General features: G+C 38.6%; 2 protein-coding genes and 1 long non-coding RNA gene across 3 annotated transcripts; all 3 read right to left on the reverse strand.

Annotated features, from left to right (window-relative positions):
- Nucleotides 1-3,923: 3,923 nt before the first annotated feature.
- Nucleotides 3,924-5,379, reverse strand: LOC116408305. Its single transcript, XR_004220861.1, has 2 exons — nucleotides 5,066-5,379; nucleotides 3,924-4,158 (listed from the first exon to the last, which is right to left on the reverse strand). It is a non-coding gene; the product is annotated as an uncharacterized LOC116408305 (long non-coding RNA).
- Nucleotides 5,380-6,882: 1,503 nt separating this feature from the next.
- Nucleotides 6,883-10,094, reverse strand: LOC116408306 (protein kinase C theta type-like). Its single transcript, XM_031895087.1, has 3 exons — nucleotides 9,910-10,094; nucleotides 8,879-9,007; nucleotides 6,883-7,568 (listed from the first exon to the last, which is right to left on the reverse strand). Exons 1-3 carry the CDS (start codon nucleotides 10,033-10,035, stop codon nucleotides 7,452-7,454), a joined length of 372 nt encoding a protein of 123 aa, XP_031750947.1. The 5' UTR covers nucleotides 10,036-10,094; the 3' UTR covers nucleotides 6,883-7,451.
- Nucleotides 10,091-16,230, reverse strand: LOC116411995 (protein kinase C delta type-like). Its single transcript, XM_031904810.1, has 7 exons — nucleotides 16,061-16,230; nucleotides 14,883-14,992; nucleotides 13,682-13,849; nucleotides 13,119-13,210; nucleotides 12,722-12,784; nucleotides 11,555-11,775; nucleotides 10,091-10,101 (listed from the first exon to the last, which is right to left on the reverse strand). Exons 1-7 carry the CDS (start codon nucleotides 16,161-16,163, stop codon nucleotides 10,091-10,093), a joined length of 768 nt encoding a protein of 255 aa, XP_031760670.1. The 5' UTR covers nucleotides 16,164-16,230.

The raw sequence follows: 16,230 nt of genomic DNA on the forward strand, positions 1-16,230 counted from the left end.
TGTAAGACATTGATGAGTCACCTATTTTTTAGCAGAAACCACTTTTAAAGGAATAATATTTGCTCCAGTACAATTGCAAATAAACTGTCACTAAAATAAAAATGTCCTGCACAGTCCTGTCATGTCTTTTCTGCAATAACTGCATCACAGAAAAAAACAGCAAACCAGGAGAAACATTGCATAGAGATGACCCATAACTCCTTCTGTCCAAGCTTGGTTCCTGATATAGGAAATGGTCTGGGATTAAGGCACTGACATGGGGATGCAACTGGCCTTCCCGGTGTTAGGGCCAGGAACATTATCACCAAGCCCCTTTTTTTAAGTTTTAAAGGGGTTGTATGATGGGGACCCATTCTATATCAGTTAGAGACACTAAGAAACTAGATCATGTACATGGTTATGATAAATATACAGGTATGGGATCCGTTATCCGGAAACCCGATATCCAGAAAGCTCCGAATTACGGAAAGCCTGTCTCCCATTGACTCCATTTTAATCAAATAATTCAGATTTTTAAAATTGATTTCCTTTTTCTCTGTAAAAATAAAACAGTACCTTGTACTTGATCCCAACTAAGTTATAATGAATCCTTATTGGATGCAAAATAATACTATTGGGTTTAATTAATGTTTTATTGATTTTTTAGTAGACTAAGGGGCTGATTTACTAACCCACGAATCCGACCCGAATTGGAAAAGTTCCGACTTGAAAACGAACATTTTGCGACTTTTTCGTATGTTTTGCGATTTTTTCGGATTCTTTACGAATTTTTCGTTACCAATACGATTTTTGCGTAAAAACGCGAGTTTTTCGTATCCATTACGAAAGTTGCGTAAAAAGTTGCGCATTTTTCGTAGCGTTAAAACTTAACACAGGATTTCTTGTCTCCTTCTCTGTAAATTCCTGTGCTAGAGACACGCAGCTCTCTCCTCTCCTGCTTCCCCACCCTCGAGAATGCTAAGAACTCCCTCCCTTCCCCATAGGAATGTGTGATCTGAGCCAATCAGCAGGAAGCTTCCTCATAGTCTTACAAACTGTGCATGTACAGGGGTCTTGCTCTTGGTGCAGGAGCGAGGCATTATGGGAATTTTCTTTACACAGCTCAGCATTTTTTTTTTCTATGAGGTTTCTGATCATCTGAACAGGAGAAATATGGGGCGACATAAGGGCACTATTGAGAGAACTGAAGGTATGTCTGCAGCTTGAGATTAACTCTTTATTAGCCTTTCCTTCTCCTTTAAGCAGGAATCACTTTTAAGGGCATAATATTTGCTCGTGCACAATAGTAAATAGTCCAGCACATAGTTCTCTTATAGAAGTCGTCTTTGGATCAGCTGCTTCACAGTAAAAACAGAGCAGCAGGGGAAACATTACATACAGCTGTTCCATAGCTCCATCTATCCAAAAATGGTACATTTTAGTTTCATAGCAAAAGACAATTAGGGTCATATTAAGGGTACTAAAAAACATTTAAACATAAAATGGATTTATGCAATTAGGATTACGTAGAACTAAATTTTTATTACCTTTGAGAAAAATAAAATCATTTAAAAAAATTAGTGATTTGCTTAAAATGATCTCCAAGGAACATGGCCTTCCTGTAATTTTGAGCTTTTTGGGTATCGTGTTTTCAGAGAAGAGATCCTATACTATATATTATACATATATTATATATGTTTTTTCTTCAATAACTTGTGGATGAAATTTGCCTTTAATTCTGTAGCTTACTTTACCAATCAGGCTGCACTTCCCACACTAACTGGTCTGTATTTCTTAAATAGAGCGCTCCCTGACACCTGGCAACGTCTCAGTCACAATAAAGTAAAAAATCTGGAGCTGCACACACCAATAGTGATGCAGGTGATTTATTCAGCCATTTACAATATTTACTTATTCAGGGGTCTTCACCTCCCTTTGTCGGGGATTTGCTACATGATTTCACGTAGCAGGGGCGCAAGGAGATGCAGGAACTAGGCCCAAACTCCACTTTTCAACATATTGCCCTGTTTCAACAATAACGTTACAAATGTGCATTAATGTGTTTTAGAAAAAATACTGCATTATTTTCATTCTGTAGCACTGATGTTTTTAAGGGAAATCGATTCACATATACCTGTATAACTATATAAGTAATGCCCTTTATAAACATAATGGTGAATAGAAGGGGGTTGAAACCAGTGCACCCAAAACACCTGTATTGAAGGTCAAAGAAACCTTTTCATTAAAAACTAAAATATATTGTTTGCATAATTTTATTTATAATGTGCCCTGCTAACTTTATAATGATGCAATTCACCAATTCTGGTGTTAATGTGATAGAAAACACAATAATTCATGTATTTAGATAAAAATTGGCTGTATAATATACTTTTAATATACTTTGTAGATCTACAAGGTTCCCTTTATGCCCCCCACCTTCCTCTGAACCTGGTGGTTGTGGTACATTTGTATGCCCCTTTTTTTGTAGTAAAAAATGTGTAATATTATCTAAGAAAAAGGTTGCAAATGTGGCATCTTCAAAAAAAATCTTTAAAGGGGAAGGAAAGGCAAAGTCACTTGGGGTGCCAAAATGTTAAGCACCCCCAAGTGACTTTAACCGCTTACCTTGTACCCCGGGCTGGTGCCCCTGTTAGGAGAAAATAGCACCAGCCCGGGGCACCTGGAGCGCAGCGCTTCCTCCTTCCGCCTTCCACTTCCTAAACTGCCGGTGGCCGGGCATGCACAGTAGAGCGAAAAAGCCGACTTAAATGTTTAAGTTCGGCTTTTCACTCTACTGCGCATGCGCGCGCAGCGAAGCCGGAAGGAGGAAGCGCCGGCAGCTACCCCGGGCTGGTGCTGTTTTCTCCTGACAGCGGCACCAGCCCGGGTAAAAGGTAGGCGGTTAAAGTCACTTGGGGGTGCCTAACATTTTGGCACCCCCAAGTGACTTTACCTTTCTTTTTCCTTTAACCTGAAAAAGTAGATAAACTATGATGCTACAGGTGGCTGTAGCTGAGGGGCATTTACCCTGTTCTGCAAAGGGTGGCTGATTTATTTAAGAGAAAGTGATCGGACCAGGTAACATGGATTCGTGTTTGAGTGATGAGCTTGATGTAAAAATTGATGTCAATTGAGTGGCAATTTGAATCCTAGTTTTAACATTTCTAAAAATGATAACATCGTTAATAAATCCCATTAAAATAAACAGAGGAAGTTGGGGTCCCAGAATGGAACAGCTACATACAGCATTTAAAGCCTTGCTGCTTTGCTTCAATTTTTGTATATCATATGGCCATTTAAGAATTTCACACGGAAGCAGTTGCAGCTACAGTTTCCCCTATTTACTACTAATTTTATTAGTGGCCAATTTTTGTAACCACAGAGAGATGTATCTGCTGGTGGAAGTTATCTGCACCAATCTGCACAATTCCCCCGTCCCAAAGGTCACAGCATGTAATTATAAAGTCATCCCATGCTTGTTTGATAAATAGGCATATACAGTATATGGTACCTATATGTTAGCAGCATGAAGGTTTATGATATATTGCATTTGGGTTGAAAAAAAGACAAAGACCATAAAGTACAGACCCACTATATAACTCCCCCAGTGCTCACGCCCTCCCCCACTATGAAGCCTAAAGGGGTGGCCTTATTCTCCCTCATTCATGTCCCCTGGCAAGCACCTTTTCTCCAGAGAAAACCCTGACAGTCTTTTCTCATAGTTTGTTTCATCCCCTTTACCAGTTTAGTTGCACGTCTCTGTACTCTCTCCAGCTCATTAATATCCTTCTTAAGGACTGGAGCCCAAAACCGCACTGCATACTCAAGGTCAGGCCTCACCTCAGGACATCAGGCAAGTCATACTTCTATTTTCCCAGCATTTGGCACAGAAATCCTACAATCGTTTTTTTCTAAAATGATAATGTATTGTAATGACACCAAAATTTCAAGACAATATTTAACATTTATTTCAAATCTGTCCAGATTTTTTGGAAGTTCTTTGACATAATGGCCCTGCCAGCTGTGTATCTGCTATTTGCTGCTGCTAAGGGCCTTCCAAATTGCCCACTTGCTTCTGCTCTGTGTCTTCTGATTCTTTCTCAGCTGGCTCCAAATGAAGAGTAAAAAATGGTCCTCATCTTCCTCTGCACTTTCCTCTGCAGGATTTACATATGCGTCCTGTAATAATGTATCAATAAAAAAAGAAGAAATGTCATTGCATTATACAAAACATATATTTTTTTAAGCTCAAGGTAATTTTATGGAAACTATAAAGTAATTGTACACTATAAAATACATATTCATATATAAGGCCATTTTTAAAGACTTTTTACAATTATGTTAGCAATATCGGCTACTACATATGTGCTACACTCTATAATCTACTTACATACTCTAAACTGGTGCTACACTATACATTTTTTAGAATTTTATGAGGTTTTCTAGCTAAACGGCAGTGGTTTAGTTCTACTGATATCAAGGCTAGCCCCTGCACTTACGGTATGTCCCTCTTGTCTCACTTCCCTGCTGTTAATGGCAAACATATCTAACAGCCATACAGGGAACACTTACATTCTGACTGGAACTACTGCAAATGCTTATAGTTTAACCAGCAGGCTAGTGATGGCATTACAAACGGAAATTAAAAAGAGGACTTCTCCTGTATAACTAACAGAAGTTCAAGAAGAGTAAATCAGCCTGCTAGTAAACATGCAGGGCTAAAGTGGTGCTACAGCCTGTTCCTAATACAAACCTATGTGTAACGTGAAAAGTCTACCATATGTTAGGTTACAATGAAGTTGTAGCGCTGCTAGCAGTTTGAATTAAAAAGAAGCAAAATAAATCTTGTGTTGACTTTTTCCATAACCGATTTGGTTGGACATTTTGATTAAGACCATACTGTGCAACCACTTTGGAATTAATGGTAAGTCAGGGGGTCAGGTAAACAGATTATCCTGCACTCAGAATTGACAGAAGTGAGGGCAGACGTGTGTATGTCAGCTCACATGCTATCCATTCATTTGGCCAGTGGACAATTTAAACAAGTATCACCTATCCCTTTACCATAACTGTTACATTAGTTTACCTTGGACAGCTCTGTCACATTTTGAATAAGATCCAACGCCACTGTGCTCCACTGCGCAATCCCTCATGGGCAGCAACACCTATAAACATTATAGTAACTTTAATTTAAAGTACACACACAATAATGTATAGATATATTTACAAATATAAAAAGTTATACTCACCAACTTCATCCATGTCATTGTGAGCTTCAGGAACATTCCAGCTGGCATCATCCCCTAAACCATCTAGAAGGTCCCCTTCATATTCCCAGAGTTATACTCACCGACAAACTTCTCCCATGTAAATGTGAGCTCCAGGAACATCCCAGCTGACATCATCCCCTAAAATAGTTTCCCTTCACACTCTTCCCTCCTCCCCAAGCCCCAGTCCCACTAACAGTGACAATCCTCATCGCCCTAGTTTCCCTAACAACTTTCCACTCTTACCCAGTTTAGAACACTGGAGGGAAAATATAATGGAAAAAAATATATATTAAGAAAAATGTCAGTAGCTAGATACTTTAAGGTTGGACAAATAAAAAAACCCCCAGGTATTAGGGTTTTTTTTATGACGTTACCATTTGCTATCACTTTCAGGATGGGGTGATGTAATCTGGTTTGATCAGGAAGTGGGTTGTAGGCAGCTGCATGTATTATCAGTTAGTGTGTCTATTTGTATCTAGCAAGCAAAAATGCTGGTTGCAGGTCCAGGTAGGTGAAATTAGACCCACTATAGGTGAAAAAAGTTATCCAATGTGGGTTTGAAAGAAATATTACTTGATGTACTATAAATAAGATATTAGTAAAAACTACTATTTACTTTGTGGAGTTATAGGAGTATGACAATTTACAGACAATTTATGTTATTGAGGTTGGCTGAATAGCACTGGCAAACTATTTATATATCGATTGGGACAGTAGGGCAAAGGGTAATGCAACCACATAAAGCAGGTAAGTAAAACAGGTGTTGATCATACCACAGAATCCACAGCATGATCGGGTGACCATGACCTTGGCCCACCCATTCCCTACCCTTTGCCCAATGGTATAAGGGGTAAAGGCTTGCATAGACGTTTCCCCAATTTCTAAGCATGAAAAGTTTCAAGTGCTTGACTCCCTTTTAGAAATAAGGGGTAATTTCACAATAAACGCTTGCCTAAAGGTTGTCTTACATGTGAGGAGTTTCAGGTCCTTGACTCCTTTTTCCTACCCCCCTGTATGATTTAGATGATGTCTTAGAATTCTTATGCAAACCACTTAAAATTGCCCCTGATCCCATAGGCTTACCAAGGTCATGGTCCCCGTCACAAGTGGAGACAACTGAACAATAGTAAAACTTTTTCAAATAAAAAAAGTGGTACTGTTGGCGTTGGTAAGGTCAGTAATGGCAAAGCCAGACATGTCTGCTTGCTCCATCTGACTCTACGGCTACCTGCCTGAACATACCTACCCCTACAAATTTTGATAAATAGTTAACCTGAAACTATAAATAAACCATTGCCTGATGACTTTTAGATCCATGGACAGTAAGTTATTTATATTTGTGCTGCTTGTGCTAAAATTTTAAAACTTTGTACAGGGTGTCTCAAACCCAATTCTGATCGAGTGGCCATGTCCTTGGCCCACCCATTCCCTACCCTATGCCCAGTGGTATAAGGGGTAATACAAAATAAAGGCTTGCATAGCGATTTCCATATTTACGTATTTTAATATTTAAGTGTGAATACCTTTGTGTCCTTACCTCCCCGTATGCTGTATGCAGTGTCTTATGATTCTTATGCAAGCCACTTAAAAATTACCCCTTATCCCAAAGGCTTACCAAGGACATGGTCCCTCATCAGAAGTGGGGACAACTGCACAGAAAGTTTAATCAGCAAAAATAGTGATTTTTAAATAAGGTGCTGTTTTTGGTGGTAAGGCCAATGATGGTAGAACCAGGTGGACCAGGTAAAGTCTAATGAAAAAGGCAGTGATATCGCTAGATGGAACAGGTAGGATCAAGCAGGCAGTGATCCCGTCAGTAGGAACAAGCGGCAGCATGGTCTAGAGGGGCAGGCAGTGGTATGGACATGTGTGTAACCATGGGGCAAATATCCTTAGTGGTCCAGTCACTTTTGCAGATAGTAGTGGCAGAGATAAAGCCACTTTGTATGGTCATGTGATGTAGACTTTGATGGACACAGATAAAAAATGCATTTGAATGATTAAGTGCATCAGGTACCATGCCATGCTAAAGACGGGCTTGAGTAGGTGTTGGTAAATTTCTGGTGAGCAAGTGGACAACTCAGAGGGTGGTAAGGGCAGACAAAATGGTTGAGAAGCTAGCCAGTGTGCTGAATGACTTAAAGGTGCCAGGTGAATGACCAGCTAGATGTCAGTAGCCAAGTCGTGGCAGCACATACTTACTTACTCCTGCCAGCTGGGATTCACAAATGTAAAGCATTCGAGAATGCAGTCATCTGAATCCACAGCGGTGTTGCCATTCAGGAATGGCAGGTCGGCACTTATAAAGTCACAGCAATCCTGAAAGACAAAAAAAAATTGTCAGAGCAGTTGTCAGAAGACCTCTAGTTACAAATTGATCACAACTCAGGGACACTATTTCTGTGGCTACAGGGGCAATTTTCCAAACTGGAAATTTTAAATGTACCAAGATTATAAAAATTGTTGTTGTAAGGCAGTGCTCATATTCCTTTGGTGACATATATGGTAACATATTGGCTTGTTTAAGTAACTAACATTTATGGGCTTATTTATCAATTTTCAAGTTTACATATTGAATGCTCTTCAGTTGTAAACTCTTCTACTAATGAAGACTACTTGAGTTTTAAAACTCGTATAAAGCGCGAAAATTTTAATATCTCGGATTAAAAATATGGCTTGACCCATTGACTTCCATAGAAACTCACAAGCTTTTATATGGTGAAGTTTTACAATTGAGTTTTTGAGGATTTTTGTACTTAATATATACCAGACATTGGAATTTTTTAACTATAATTTGAATTAATATTTTTTAAGAGCAAGAAAACTTCAATTGCGAAAAAAAATCAAACACAAGTATTAAACCACCCCCTTACTGTTCAGCCTGGGAGAGTTGGGATCATTTGCCTTGGAGGTTTCAGTGTCTGAATTGGTACTTATGGTGAGTGAGTATAAGAATCCATTGACAAAATACTGGATTAAATTACAGAATTCTAGTTAAAGAATCATTAAGATGTGTAAAAATTGTTGTCATTGTTATTCATTTAAGTATGAGAGGCATGGGGCACAGGATGTTGTTTGTCACCTGCAACTAAACCAGCACCAGATTAGAAATCCCTATACCTTTAGCCCCCAGAATTCCTAAACCTGTGCAAGCTAGGGACATTGAGGACATGCCCAGCCAGGTATTGCCAAGTTCCCACACATTCTGTATGCATGGATGAACAGGTTGTGCTCAACTCTTTGTGCTCCAAAGAGCTGTGTCTCAGGAAGTAAACGTTTCAAAACTTTATTATGCTTAAAACCCTGCCAAATCCAAACCCCGCCACTCCCATGCAAGCCCAGCTGCCTCCTGTGAGTCACCCAAATCACACTTTTACATTTCTTGGGGCCCCTCTGCCACAGTACCCCATGTGACACCCTGATATCAGCCTTGCTTTTTACACCTATATTATGATGCGCATTTAGATATATAAATGTACTTTAATAACTTTAATAACAGCCCTACTGCTGCATACATTTGTGTAATAGTTTCTGAGCTTACTTGTCTGACACAAATATATAATACAGTATATACCAGTTCTGTGGCAAAAAAAAGAATGGAGTAGTACATTCCACAATTATTAACTTACAGCTTCAAATCTAATTGGTGGTGAAATCCTTTGCCTTTCAACGTCTTCCCAATTAGTTTTCCTATAGAGTGAATGTTCCCTTATATTTCCATTCACCCCAAGACGTTTGTGCGGCTGTTTCTTCAGAAGCTAAGAAAAAAAAAGAATAGTTATTTACATGGCATTCAACTCAACTGTGCTGTAATAAGGTGTGGTCAGGGCAGATCAGGTGCATGGGCCAAAATGTCCCAATTTTTAATTTTTAAATTTTAGCAGGTATGAGTAAGAAAGTAACTGTAAAAATACCATCATATTGCTGCTTTTCTTACCCATTTAGATTAATATTCCCAGCATCACCCACAGTTACAAAAATAGAGAAAATTGGGAGAGTATTAAAGTATTGCTTTTGCTATTTTCATTGTCATAAAGGTACGGGATGTATTATCAAGAACCAAATTATCCAGAATATATGTTAATGATATTTAAATAACCCATAATGTTTTCCCCCCAGATTTACTGTTTTGTTGTCATAATCCTTCAGTCAGTAACAGCAGAAAAAAATTCATAAAATGAGCATAATTGGTCAACTGCTAAAGTGAAAAGGGCACACAAATTATGGAGCAGGTACTAAGGAGTAGGGTTATCCTTCCCCACAGAAAACACAGATGCAGCTTCGAACATTTACTTTTATTTGGTGGCATCAGTTACAGGGGTGACAAATTAACTGATCAATTAAAAAGTCTGTACAATACTAAATACACCCCAACAATAGGCACACACCACAGATAGGGATCTTTCAGGTTGTCACTGGCCATTAAGAGTGTGAAACACCATAAAACTTGGTCAGTGCAGACTTTTTGATAAAAAAATACTTTTTAGCTTCCTATCATGATTTATTTACTGTATATAGCACCAGCAAATTATGTCTCAAGATACTGGAGTTTTGCCCACGTTGCTGATTGCAGTACCCCATGGTGAGTGACCCCTGAGAGCCCAGCACCCAGAAATGCCTTGCAGTTTGTGTAGCCAACAGATTGACTGCTCAAACCCACCTTCTGCAGGAGATCTTGCAATGTTGTGCTCATCCCCTCAGGAAACACCGGCTTCTCAGTGAGGATGGAACTTCTCACATCCTGTTGGTGGTAGTGGTCATCAAATGGGGATCTTCCAGTGGCCATTTCACTGAGTATTATCCCTAATGACCACCAGTCTACTGCCGCATTGTATTTCTTGTTACCAAGAATCTGGAATATAAAGTAAAAATATCACCAAACTGCAACATAAATTTAAGTTTACAGAATCTTTAGTCACTGTGTTCACATGAAATCTTTTTATAACATTACTGGATTAAGCTAATTCATTTCTCTTATATGATCCAAAAAATACTATAGATATATAAAGGAGGAAAAATAGAAATAAACTTTGAAAAATTAAAGTAATTACATTGTGACAGTTAGCAGCCTACACAAGGGCCTATGCTTACTATCAGGGCAAATGAACACCAAGGACTGAGAAGGACCCAGGTACTAGAAAACAGATATAGGGCAATAATTGTATAAGATTCAGGCAGGACATGCAACAGAAGCACTGCTGGTACAGCCAATTAAATAAAATCCAAGGAAAATAAACAAGAGGGTTAAGCAGGGATCAAGTTAAGGTAAAGGCCAGGGCAGGCTGGGTTCAGGTTATATGGTCACGAAACTGGCCAAAGTCAAACACCAGTAGCAACAGCCCTCTCAAGATAACAGGGACCTATGCTGTACAATCAGGTGATCTATTCAGATCTCTTTCTGCCATGAGGTAAGCAAAGGAACTTGCCTCAGTTACCACTTTACCAGGAGTGGCAAAAGCTGCCACCAGCTGCCACTTTATACATTTCCATCTTTTTATCAGTATAGCGCAAATATGCAGTCTACACTGGCAAATGTGACAACTTCCTCACCCTAGTCATTGTGTTGAGGGAGAAAAAAATGTTTGACAGCAGCAGACAATCACTATGTGCCTAGATTAAGAATCCCTCCCCCATGCAGGCGATATAGCATTCTCACCTCTGTGCATCTGGAGGGCATAGAGACACAGCAACCATGCTATAGATGCCAGCAGAGACATATATATATATATATATATATATATATATATATATAGAAATATATCTCATTAATATTAGTAAGGTATCATGCTACTTTATTCTCTTACACATTTTCAGAAAGGGCTCATTTACTAATGCAAGATGTAGTGCAATGTGCAAAACCCCACAATTCAAAATAAATTCTATTTAGAAAGATACTCGCACCAATGTATGGTCCCTTAAGGAAGTGTTACTTTCCAGGGCTCCCTTTGCACACAGCTTTCTTGCACCTAATAAATCTCATGCTACTATTATGAAGAAAAAACATACATGCAACTTGCAGGCGATTTACCATAAGGGTTACAAATAAGTATCCACATTGGTAAAGTGTATGCAACACTTGCTACTTTGTGGGAACCTGAAAATAAATTAATACATGTTGCTTATTTTTTTAATCCCACATAGCATATGTTTTTTTTCTTAACTTTTTCTTAATTTCTTAACAGGACAAACAGGGAGGCTGAAGCTACTCCATGTTTTGTCCTTTTGAGTTAGATAATTAGACAGTGCACAGATAAATTGAAGTGCATTATGCGGGGGAATTATCTATGCACTAAAATTCTTATTACCCGTCATATTTTCATTTTCAATTTGTTCATACTCTTTCAGCAATCCCATGTTTGGCTTTAAATATATTGAGCAGTTTCCTACCTCTGGGGCCATGTACCAGCATGTTCCAGTTTTCCCACGGATGGTCTTGTGGCCAAAAACTCCTTCTGCTGCGATGCCAAAATCAGCAATTTTTATGTGTCCGTCACTGGTAAGCAGGATGTTGTCTGGCTTAAGATCTCTGCAAGAGAGAGATAGTAAATCATTTTGTGGCTATAATTATATTATAAACTGTAGCCCTTATATTTTAGTGTTATATCCTCTTTAGTTCCCTCTACTCACTCCATGAGTGCTCAGGCACCATGTACTTATTTTATAACTGTTCACCTACCTTACTGTCAAATCCACTCAGGTGCCACCAGTTATTCTTCCACGACATTTTAGGGTCCAGCCCTTTATTCCTGTCTCCTAAAACATCTTTCAAAATCCTCATCCTACCTTTCTTCACTTCTTACCAATCAAGCCCCATTTCCTTGCTTAATACCAACTGATTCCCCTCTCCTAACCTAATTGCTCAGTAACCCCACCTCACTCCATATACTCATTGTGCCTTTCTCTAAGATCAGCAATCTTCCACCTTCTTTATTCACCTTATAAAGTGTTACAGAAAATCATTTCCAAGCTCCATACATTGAACTCCCTGGTACGACAGCTGCCCACTCCCAAGGACCCCACAACCACAGGAATATAGGGCCAAAACAATGTCCCAAATGTACTTTAAAGGATAGTCCAGCTCAGAGGAACCAGTGGGTTCATAAATACATGAATTTGTATTTCTGTCCTGTTCATGCCCCTTTGTCCACTGGTTGGAGGAGCATAATATCCAGATGTTGTATCAATATTGTTCCAAGAGTAAAAACCAGCACATTTTGCTCTTAATACAGGAGAAAGGTCTCTGGGCTGATTGCTGTAGAGCAGTGGTTGTCAAACTTTTTCAGTTAAAGCCCCACTTGAATTTTCAACCATTGATCAAGGCCCCTTAGCTCAAGCGATTAATACAGACACAGGAAAATATTTGTGAATCAACCATACATTAAGAATATTTTGGACAGGGTGGATTTCAGCCTAAAATGGCAACTTTACATATTTGTATCTTTACCTTAAAAGAACCCCAGGTTTGTACTTACCGATGGATGATACCTAGAGAATGGAGATACTGAAGACCACAAATCAGTTCTGCAGAGTAAAAGCTGAGGAAAAAAAGAACAAGCACATATTAATAGCTGCGCTGAATTCTCAATATTATTTCCTTGCTCCAAGAATCAAACAATGTCTAGTGTCTCGTAAATGTTTTACAACCCAGTCTTTAACTGTAAGTGTCATAAAGACCATTGAATACTCATGCATGTACCACTTATATGACTTTTATTTTTCAGTTTTGTTACCACAGACACAAGTTTGGATTTGGTACATCCCCGTGCTGTATTCCTATATCCACTTTTCTGATGCCTTTTGACTTTCCCATTGCTCTATACCTGTAATGTAAATTTTTTTCAATGCTGTCACATGTACAGAGCTACTTACATGACATGTCTTTTTTTCAGATGGTGCTTGATGCCCAGCAGATTGCTGAGGCTGCCTCCGCCTGCATACTCCATCACCAGAAAAGCATATTGCTGAGTGCAGAAACAGAAGGGAAGAGTGTTAAAACACATGAACAAAAAGTGCAAAGCTATCACATATAATGTAGGCATGTCCCTCAGCAGGACTAGATACAAAAGGAACAAATATGCAGGATATATGCTTAATCAGGCTTACTGTGAGCATAGTAATGTGTGATTATACAGTGAATGCAATAACAGGCTGTAGAGAAAATATGGGGCTTTGGATATAAAATTGCAGTTTTGTCCTTGTTGTGTTGTGTCTGTGTTGATTTAAAGCAGCAGTTTCAAAGGCTTCTCAGTGAACAAATCTATTGTAACCATTACCATGTACAGCAGCCAAAGGCACGTGAATTCCTAAGAGGTGAAAAGTGAATCAATATATAAAAGATATAAATGCAGGATGTGCATTGGAAATATGGTGAAAGGCATGTAACCGAGCTTTGGGGATCGGCAACCGGTATGGCAGCATTGGAAGTAACTTACTTTGGTCTGGAAGGCTGCATGACCACGGCACAAGAATGGACTGCCGCAAGCAACCTTCAGGATTCTGGCCTCCTTCTCTATCATGTCCTTCTCCTCATCCTTAGGTGTCTTCCTGATGACTTTTACAGCCACGCGATCTTTCTTCGTGGTTATGGAAGCCAAAAAAACCTAAAAAAAAATACAAAGTTAATTATTTAATTCATTTATTAAAGGTTCTGTGCACATTAACATGCATGCAAGTTGCAAAATACTGGGCCTTGATTCGCACAGAGTAATGAAGTATACAAAGCATGGCAACATAAGAATTAGCACTGCAGATGGTAATAAAATTAGCTTTTGTTGTGCCTTGCTGTTGGCTTGTTGTCCACAAAACCCTGGCACAGCAAACCACCCATCCAGAAAAGTAACCAGAAAACTTCAGTTCAGAAAACTGCAATTCTTTCAAAAATAACACCTGTTGTGACGAATATAATTTGGCAGAAGGAGCTTGAATTATTATATGACTGGTCCCATGAGCATCTTACTTTGCAACTTCCCTTCAGATAATGCCATATAAGTAAGTTTGCTGTGCAATAATATCCTTAAATCCTGTTATAAAGTTAATGTACAATTACAACCACCCAGCATGGTGCCTGGTCTGATTTTCCTAAAGTTACAGTGACCTGTATTTCTTGCATTCTGCTATTTACTTACTTTGCACTTACTTTACACAATCAATTCAGAAAACTGAACATATTCTATATATAAGCTATTCTGGACAGGGTTTTCTGGCCTGCCATGCCATGCCATGTGTTTTGGAATCTTTCAGCAGACCCCACTGTAGAAAAATTCCTTCCAACCCTTATTTGATCTGGTCTAAGGAGCATTTGAACCCAAGAAAGGGTTAGCTATCTACCCCAACCCCATTTTTTAACCACAATATTAACCGTTTGGAAAAGTTAGTAGACAGGAGCCAGGTGATACAAGAATGGTAAGGAGAAACAAGCTAACCTGATGAGCTGCTCATATATTGTGCTGCTGTTCATAACATAATAGACACGTTTTTTACCTACCTACTTGTAACTTCAGCCCTAGCCATGCCCCTATTTTCGTTTAGTAAAATTATTATCAATATACAATTTTTCACAATCCCAAATTCCATTTCATACTTCCTCAGTTTTACTGTACATAGAGGTCCCTTTCTATTGAGCACATCACTCACCTTGCCAAACCTGCCTCGGCCAAGAATCGAGTGGAACTCATAGTTGGTAATAATGTGTTCCGGTAGACGCTCAGCTTGAATGGGCTGTCTCTCCTGGCTTCTTCTTTCTTCTGGGAGAAAAGGAATCTTATTAACAGCACATTCAGCAAATAACCACCAGTACCACAAGCAACTGAAATGTAAAGTCTCGTTCTATGGTTGGATTACTTGGCCAGTTTTTCTACACTCTTATCTACACTATTTATTGTTTGAAGATGGTTGGTTGTTATCGTTTGTTTTCTCATCTGCAGTTTAGAATGATAGCATAACTAAGGTACCAAGTAAAAACAAAGTCTACATATCATTGCTATTTTCACTCAATTTTACACTATTAAAGTGCATGCAAGGGCCATGGGGGGTGGTGTGTATAGATACAAATGTTTAGGTCAAAAAATTATATTCCAAATGGTGTTTATATATACTGTATACAGTGAAACCTCAATTTTACATACTCTGATTTTTGCTATTCCTGCATTTTACAACAGGTGTTTGTGGCCCCACCATTACTTAATGCATAATACATTTCCCTAATTTTGCATTTTCCTGGATTTTACACCATTTTTTCTGGTCCCTTGAAAAATGGGTTAACTTTTTAGAGTTAAACATTTTTTTTTTTTTTACAGTAATGTAAATCGGAGGTGGGACAGTATGTTGTGAAAAAGTCCAAAGTTTTCTTGTGATTTTATTTTAACACCCCTGAGCAGAGGTTTGAATAAGCGACTGAAAATTAAATAATAAATGCTATGAACACAAAATAATAAAAATAAAACATAACATAATTAAATTGTAGCCTTACACAGCCTAATACATAGGTTTGTTATTTCTGGTAATGTATCATTCAGAAGGTATAGCAGAGGAGAGAGCTGCTGGTAGCAAGGACAAATGCTCCTTCTACCCATTTACTAAAGTGTCCCTGTTTTGATTATCTTATCCTCCAAAGTCCCATTTTAATAAAATTTAGATTTTCAGATCAAATTTTCCCATATGGTTTGTTTTTCTTGATAAAAACAAAATAGATGGGACCCACATTGCCCCTGTCTAATGGCACAGGTTGCATAAATGATACTATATGTCAACCCTTGTTCTGCAACTGTTTCATAAATCTAAATAATAATAAACATTTGCTTTCTGGAAAGTACCAGTTCTTTCCTGGCTGTCCAGAAGTTTCATCTTCTTCCTCCTAATCTCTTCTTCCGTAGTTGTCTCTTGTTGTCTTCTTCTCTTCCTGGAGACAGACTCCATGTTTGGGGTGGAGAATATGCTTAAAAGCACTTTCCTCCACCTGGAATACCTGCAGAAAAAAATGCTT

The sequence above is a fragment of the Xenopus tropicalis genome, chromosome 1 (genome assembly GCF_000004195.4).
Source record: "Xenopus tropicalis strain Nigerian chromosome 1, UCB_Xtro_10.0, whole genome shotgun sequence".
Classification (NCBI taxonomy): domain Eukaryota; kingdom Metazoa; phylum Chordata; class Amphibia; order Anura; family Pipidae; genus Xenopus; species Xenopus tropicalis.